The following is an 8,109-nucleotide window of genomic DNA, read 5'->3' on the forward strand; positions in this document are numbered from 1 at the left end:
GATTATTTGCCTGAAACTCCCCTGAATGTGTCAACTACATTTAACATCTTCTCAGCATTCACTCACCCCCTCTTCTTATTTAGACTGTTGTAAACGCTCCCATTGCCATTTTTGTTTTTCTCTGTCCTGTCCGCCCTTTCCCCTGATACCCCTTTCATTCCTACAACTCCCTGGCAATCCGCAATGGGCTTGTTCAAGAAGTCCGGCGACGACGATGACTCGTCCAACCGCCGGGCCCTCTTTGGGTCCCGGTCCAAGAGCAAGAGTCCAGCTCCTCCTGCGAACCCGTATGCGAAGCCCGCACCAATTGACCCGTATACCAGAGCCAAGATGAACGCTGGAGTAGCCCCTCTTCCGCCCTCCGAACAGCCTGCTGGACCAGGCTCGATGAAAGGACGCTCCCCCGCCGGCACTCCCGCACCTGGAGGCATCCCAGGCGACAATAAGCTTCAAGGCTATGCTCCCAACCAGTATGGCAATCAAGGCGGATACGGGGCTGATCGATTCGGTAATGCTGGTGGCGCATTGACCTCCCGATACGGCCCTGGTGGCTATGGAGGATTAGGCAGCACCGATCCGAATGACCCCGCTGCAGCAGACAGAGACGCACTTTTTGGAGGAGCCAGGGACCGGGTACAACAGCAGCAACAGAATGGTCCTCCACCCCCATACTCAGAACCGAACAATGCTTACGGCGGTGGAAGCAATGAGTACAACACCTCCACCTATCAGGAGAGACAGCTCACTGCGGAAGAAGAGGAAGAGGAGGAAATTCAGAACATCAAGCAGGAGATGCGGTTCATTAAGCAGGGCGATGTCGCATCGACTCGCAATGCTCTGCGCGTCGCCGCGCAGGCTGAGGAAACCGGCCGCGAAACGCTCGCCCGCCTTGGAGCGCAAGGGGAAAGAATTCACGACACCGAGAAAGCCTTGGATGTGGCGACTATTGAGGGCCGACTTGCCGAAGAGAAAGCGAAGGAGCTGAAAACTCTCAATAAGAGCATGTTCGCGGTGCACGTGTCAAACCCATTCACTAGCGCCAGGAGACGACGGGAGCGGGACGAGAAGATCATTGAGACCCATCGTGCTGAGCGGGCAACTCGGGAAGGCACGCGCAATGAGGCATTTCAGACCAACCAACGAATGGAGCGCACATTTAGGGAAATTGAGAGGGAAGCGGGTAAACCAAATGGCAAGAACAGGACGAATGTCACGGAGCGTGCCAAGTATCAGTTCGAGGCGGACAGTGAGGATGAGGCTATGGAGGATGAGATTGAGCAGAATCTGGATCTTCTGTCCGGTGCTGCTGGTCGCCTGAATGGACTTGCTCGTGCCACAGGCCGCGAACTTGACGAGCAGAATAGACACCTAGAGCGAATCATGGGCAAGGTGAGTGTTATTGCTTGCTTCCCTAGTGTTTGCGGACTTACTGACATTGCTACAGAGCGATTTCGTCGACGATCAAATTGCTATGAACCGGGCCAAGCTGGACCGTATTCATTAAGGCTCTGCTCGTCTATTCATATTCAGTCGTGCGGATGCACCCGTAGGCCGCCTGGTGCAGTCAACGCCTGTTGGTGATTCACATCTCGATCTATATGTTTTCTGTGCATATCACTGTCTACCATTTCTCGGCGTTCTCGGCTTTGTGGCTCGTTGGAGCATCCATACTGAGTGTTCGAGCTAGCTGATATTCGCGAGACCGATCACTCTGATTAATAGACCCATCAATTTAATTACTACCCCAAGGACCGATTTGTTAATTCTTCGTTGAAGCTGTTTGAATGACGTCCTGTCATGTCCACATTGTATATACAACAACTGACTGATGCGAGTCTTGCAATATTTGATTGTCTTTCGAAGGTTGTCCGCTACATTGAATCGCTACGCCCCAAGGATGAGATGTATGCCTGGCTCTCCTTTCCACAGCCGATACTCAGATCCCCACACGGCCTCGCACCAGATGAACACAGTATTTTATACCATCTGACATTGTTTACCCATCGCATGTCAAAGTCTGGGACATAAGTTCCAATTGTTTCTCCAAAGTCTGATCACTATCTTTCGTCTATCTACTCCTCGATGACCAGCACTGGATCTGCAGTTCATTCGAGAGTTCCCCTAAGCACGACAGGCATGTATACACATCCGTTTTCAACATGAATAGTCCCAACCTCAGGCTTCAACGTAATCTATACTCCATCCTCATACTCGCCTACCTAGGACAGGGTACAGCTATGGTACAACCCMACCTACTCACACTGCATGACCAACAGCGTCATCATTCATCAAGAGTCAATATTGTAAAATGGAGTGATCCACCCTCCGAATCCCAAACACACAGTACTCAAATACCTACCCTGCGTCCCATCCACGAAAAATACCTCCGCCAACTGGTCAACCCCTCTTTGCCACTGGACCCGATGCCAAGCATATCGCAATGCAGGAGACCGAGGATGTGCCGCGTAAGCCATTCCCCACCGCTCTTGTCATGTGCGGGCTCGCGGCCTTGGCAGCCGTCCCTGATTTGAACTGCTTTTGAAAATATTGACCCTGATTGGGTCATGGCCGTGGGCATTCCAGTCGTCATTGCAGTTGGAGAGCTTTCGCATGCATGATTGGGCGTGAGTTCTGATGGCTCCCACCCGCTCTCAAGCCGGATTGAGCAGGCCAAGAAAGTAGTTAGGGAAAGTTAGGCAGTCATTCCTTAAAGAGGTGATGAGGCTCGAGCGTTGAGGGCCTGATGGGGGAAGGTTTTACTCGTGGCTTTTTCTTCCTCCTTTTTGAGGTTGGCGGACAGGACCCATGGAGTTGAGCAGCTGGATAAGCTATGGAGTAGTCTACGTACTACATACTCCATAGCTCTAGCAAAGCACGAATCAATACGTTGACCCTGATTCTGATGTTCACTGGTTCTGACTCGCCATTTTGGGCCAGCGGAACTGCTCCCTAAGAATGAAACAGAGGCGACAGTCCTTTGAGAGGCGGAGTATCAAGATAGTAGCCGGACCATAGGTCCTACGTCGCCTGCGTTGAGTGTTCCTTGTTGTATTCTCTCTCCTACAGTCCATTGGATATTGTCCCCGAAAGAGTGTACGTACTCTCTCTTTGCAGAGACGAATTTGAGTGGTTAAGTTCCATTCTTGTTCTCTATATGTACTCCGCAAAGCAGCATGCATTGTACCTACGTGAAAGCCTGCAGTGGAATAATTAAGACAGACATACATACATACATACCTGCCTACCTACTCCGTACATGCATACCTTTTACTTACTCCGGAACGTATGCCCAACTGTAAGCACAGTCCTTGACTCCTAGCAAGATAGGTATCATGGTAGTACCTATGTGTAGCACAATCCCTACCAAGTACCCACCCTTCGTGGGTGGTTAACTTGTTATGGAGAATTGTCCGGTCTGCGATCTATGGCTCCTCTCGTGTTCCTCCTTTAGCATTCAAGGGTGGCAACTAGCCAGGAATTTATTTCCGATGTGTTCGTATGAAGAGAGGTTATCATTGTCCTTACCAAAAAGAATCGCAAGCTTTTTTGACCCGTGGTTTTGGATTTATGTGGGTTGCAGTAGATACTCCGTACAAGGAGTAAACAATGGGAAAACTTTGAAAATCTCTTTGACTATGCAATTCTTATGGCATTGACAACCCCCTTAATAGCTCGCACAAAATTGGCTTTAAGAGTCCTCGGACAGCAGTACGCTGTAGCACATGCTCAGTAATGCTAGGCATGGCAGTCCTCCTAAATAATGTCATCCCAAATGCCCACCCAATGACATCAGCCAAGGAGGTCTGCTGTCTCTGCTGTCCCACTTTTCTGCACACTTGGATAGGTAATTAGTAGGTACTACTCTCTCACTCTTTGGCCAGACTGCTGCCGAGGAGTGTTTTGAGAAGCTTAGGTTGTTTCTAGCTCAGGGGTTATCTCCAATATAGGGACCTCTTGTGTTGAGTCGCAATATAATCGGTTACGGAGTAGTTGTTGGAGATAATCAGTAGCCTGCAACAGAAATACAGGGATGCTCATCCTCCACGATTCAATGGGTGCTGTAATTAGGAATGCCGAGCTGGTCAAACACATACGAGGTCATGTTCGCGAGGGTTGATTCGGATTGCAGCTCGATTATTATGAATTAGTCTATTTTAAACCTGGGTAATTTATTTCCGTAGCCATCTCTATCAGAAGGGAACCCATGACAGTTATGGCTAAGCAGACATGGCGACGGGTAATCTCTTCCCTCTCTTTCTAGTTCACTAGTATTGGCCACCTCGCAATGCTAACTGCAACAGTAATCTCCATTTCAGAAAGGTCCCAAGTCTGAACTCAAAATTGACCAGGGTGTTGGTGCCTAGTGGGCGGAAGACGAAGACCGAAAGTGCTGCCAAACGAAGCCCCGTCTGAAGTTCTAAACTAAAGCTTTACAACCCGTACCCATCTGGCTTAACCTCTTTTGTCCTAACTCATCCTCAACCTCAAGTCGCGACAGGCCAAGAAATCAGCCAGCGTGTTTCAGAATGCAGCTAGGCGCAATGTCCTCAAAGTAGTAGTGTAAGTGGGGTCAGCCAGGATCGCACGCAGGGTTTTAGGTAAGGCAAACGGGCTTTGCGGGGTTCAAATCCAACAAATGGTGGCCGAGATTTAATGCAATGTGATCAAAACATTCTGCGGTTGAATCTCTCTCCACTATTTGGCTAGCTACTTCTTCAGGACTTAGTAGAAATTTCACCTTTTTCGAACTGTATCCATTTTAACACTCTACAAGGTCTTTCAACGACACTTAGGAGAGACGTGAATCAGTCTCTACAGTACAGAGTAATTAGGAAACAATAATACATACTGAGCTCCGTGCTGGCTTCTCGTAAGCTAAGGTAAGGTAAGGTATTCAGTCCTCATTCCCGATTGAGACTGGCATGCCAAAATAAGGATAGCATCAAGATGTGCACGCGTCAGCTCCCTGTGGAGCTGCCAACCTCATTGGTTTATAATTTCAATGCCAAGCTCGGCTATCGACTATCTGCCGTCTCTGGGGGAGCTTGGCTGCAGTGGCTGCATGCCACCCCTGCCTACCGTCAGGGAAAATCAAATCACAAAATAAAAATAAGATATTTGCAAATTGCAAATTTAAATTTGAGAGTGGGGTTTCTATACCTGCTAGGACTGTCTTTATCCTAGGCTAACGCTAAACCATGTGTGTTGATCTACTGCGTAGCCTATTAGATTTTGAGTAATCTACAGATTAATTAATTCTTCATGCTCATGATTTTATGCCAAGGTATATACCATGGTATATCATTTTGCTTTACACTGTACTAATGTTATCACAATCAATAGTTTGTAACACAGAGTATGAAAATGCTTTTGCCTTCAACCTATCCACTATCCTGCGACCGCAAGGTCCTTTCGTGATCAGGGAAAGTTTACCTTTAACCAGTTGTGTAGGAATAAGCTCTTTCTACTTGTGGTTAGCAATATTTTGGCTCGGACAGCAGGCGGGATGAACCACAATTGCTACTTTGTGTAGGTTCCCTGACCTGAATAGGTAATGGAACACTACGCCCAAAATTGCAAATGAACACTGGATAGAACGCTCAGTCATCTTCCATCAGTTCTAGCTACCTTGGCACTGGCCCCATCACATCTTCGGGGATCATTCAAAAAGTGTTTCCCGTTCGGGGTTCTGTGAGAACTCTGAAGATGTGGATGTGGGATTTTGCACCCGGCTGCTTCGAGTCAGAGATTTTGGACTTTGGAAGAAGTTGTGGACTCTAGAGGCGTATGCGGCTTTAGTATGTCAGAGTCCACTTGAGACTTTGAGTCTGAGATGTCTGAAATCCAGACTACTGGTGACATGGCCCTGTCATCTGCGAGGCATTGTCAATCATGACGATCTGCCGGTTGGAAAACATGGATTTGCCCTCGTGCAACTGACACTGATAAACACAAACACAACTTTAAGGCTTCCAAACCTCCACGAAGGATATGCCAATCCGTTGCTTGAGGTCGCTTGATATGGAGTTGATTACTGGTTTGCCTGAAGAGTCCAAATCCTTTCGGAGACCTCCTATTACCGCCGATTAGCAGACGCACCTTATCAGAATCATCATTGACATACAGCACACTAAGAATACAAACGAATAATCAGTGTGACCCCGTATGTAACCGAATCTTCATCACAATTCTGGGTATGAGGTGGAGATGTCACTCTCGTGTCCAGTGTCCTTTTCATGGACTATTCCAATAGTGCATGATAGGTCACTTTTCACGACTGATGAAAAAATATATCAGATTCCTTTACAGCTACAGGCTGTAGCTGGGCAGTGCAGTAAAACCGACAGTGGGACCCGAATGTGTTGAAGACCCCTCTCTCAGTGGCTAAATATCTAATGATCCTGAAAAAGCTGTGTCTTGTTTCAAGTGTAACCACAATAGATGTTTGCATGTATCCTCATGTAGATTCCTTGTTCACTATTTTCAATAAGCTCCGGAATAGGACCTCATCCCAGCTATTGGGGTTTACGGAAGTCATCCGTAGTTGCAACAATATCACATTGCAGAAAGTGGCTGACTCCTGGCCACTAATGTCAAGCCTCAGGAATCAATCCCGGCTCTTCAGCATTCAGCACGGTTAATTGAAATTAATTTGCTGAGATATTATTGATTTAAGTGGCAGGCATTGAACCCCAGTCAGAATAGCTTTGTCGGATGACCCGGCTTCCTGAAGCAAGCCACAAAGTTGCGTTTTGAGACTCTGGAGTCTCTGACAGGAACCCCTGAAGCAAATACTTCATGGATTAGGAAACCAGACCAGTGAGGAAAGGGACGGCTCGATACGAGTTTGTTCGTTTTGACAGATCATATTCCTACTGGACTACCTGATTGGGAACCTGTACTCGTTTTTGGGATTAGAGTCAGGCTGTTGGTGTGCCCTCCTGATTCTAATTGGTTGAAAACCCTTGCTGTAATTACGCATTTTTGGAGATGATGTGCCGTGTCAGCTCCACATCCTTCCTGAAATGGTAGCCTACGACCTACTAAAATAGGCTTAGGTTAATCCTTTCGTGTGGGGCAGGTGCGGCAGTCTTAGGAATTAAGTTCACTTCCCACCCCACAAGCTCTGTGCGAGAAGCGGTGAGGAACTGGTTGGCGCCTTGAATCCATCAACTTCAGGTTCGTACTTGCTTAGCCTCGTTGTGTTGGATGGTGGAGCCAGTCATTTTAATGACCACTTCGAAGTAGGCAGACCAGTCAATATGACTTCTCAATGATTATGGAACTGGATACTCGATAAAACTGTACTCCAATACGGATGGCCATGCAATGTAGATACTGTTCTTCATATAGAAACACACCGATCAGGGAACATTAGTACCCTTCTAAGTCTTCTACAGATTAATCCCTGTGTTGGTGCACTAAGCATGCGGGATATGGGCCTTCCTGCCGTTTCATTCTTTATGCCTTGTCCTAGTTACGACCCCTTCAACTCGGGGTCCGTTCTTATGGACTATCTACGGAGTACAGCCGTCGCATATCTCCAACTATCGAGTGGATCAACCAAGTGAGCCGTAACAGGGGCGAGGTGACTGTGGCGAAGTGAATTGCGACTTTCGAGTATGTGCTGTTTCCCTACGCCTCATAACTCAAAATGGATAAACGTTATTTGGGAACTTAGGAGAAGAGGCCGTGTAGTCCTTCCATGTGGATCAATAATGTCAGTCCAGAATTCTTTCCATTTCCCCAAAACGGCTGAAGAACTAGAAGACAGGATGGTCCCTGAATCCGACTCCACAATGCCACCCAAGCCTTGACTTTTTGGTTTTGACTCATTTACTTCGAAATTCTTAGGTTAAAGGAGAAAAAAACACTATTTTCTACCTTTCTAGGGATATGGAGCACGGATAGTTGGCTATGGTTTATTACCAGGTACGAGGAACCAGGTCTCCATTTCCAAGCTTGGGTCGACCCAGATGGGTCTTATCCATGGACGGGGAACTGAAGGAAKGTTTCCCTTCTTCTTTCCCTTTCTCACATGGCCAGGCTCGTGCCAGCAGTGTGGGTTCATGACCCACGTTTTTGAGGTGGTCAATCCATGGAAAACAA

At 47.6% G+C, this 8,109-nt stretch overlaps 1 protein-coding gene across 1 annotated transcript; it reads left to right on the forward strand.

The window, feature by feature from the left end:
- Positions 1-183: 183 nt before the first annotated feature.
- Positions 184-1,504, forward strand: Asppvi_007955 (putative plasma membrane SNARE protein (Sec9); the record flags this gene model as incomplete). Its single annotated transcript, XM_043303838.1, has 2 exons — positions 184-1,389; positions 1,445-1,504. 2 exons carry the CDS (start codon positions 184-186, stop codon positions 1,502-1,504), a joined length of 1,266 nt encoding a protein of 421 aa, XP_043159773.1.
- Between the last annotated feature and the right edge of the window lie 6,605 nt (positions 1,505-8,109).

This window comes from Aspergillus pseudoviridinutans (genome assembly GCF_018340605.1).
Source record: "Aspergillus pseudoviridinutans IFM 55266 DNA, scaffold_5, whole genome shotgun sequence".
NCBI classification, from domain to species: Eukaryota; Fungi; Ascomycota; class Eurotiomycetes; order Eurotiales; family Aspergillaceae; genus Aspergillus; species Aspergillus pseudoviridinutans.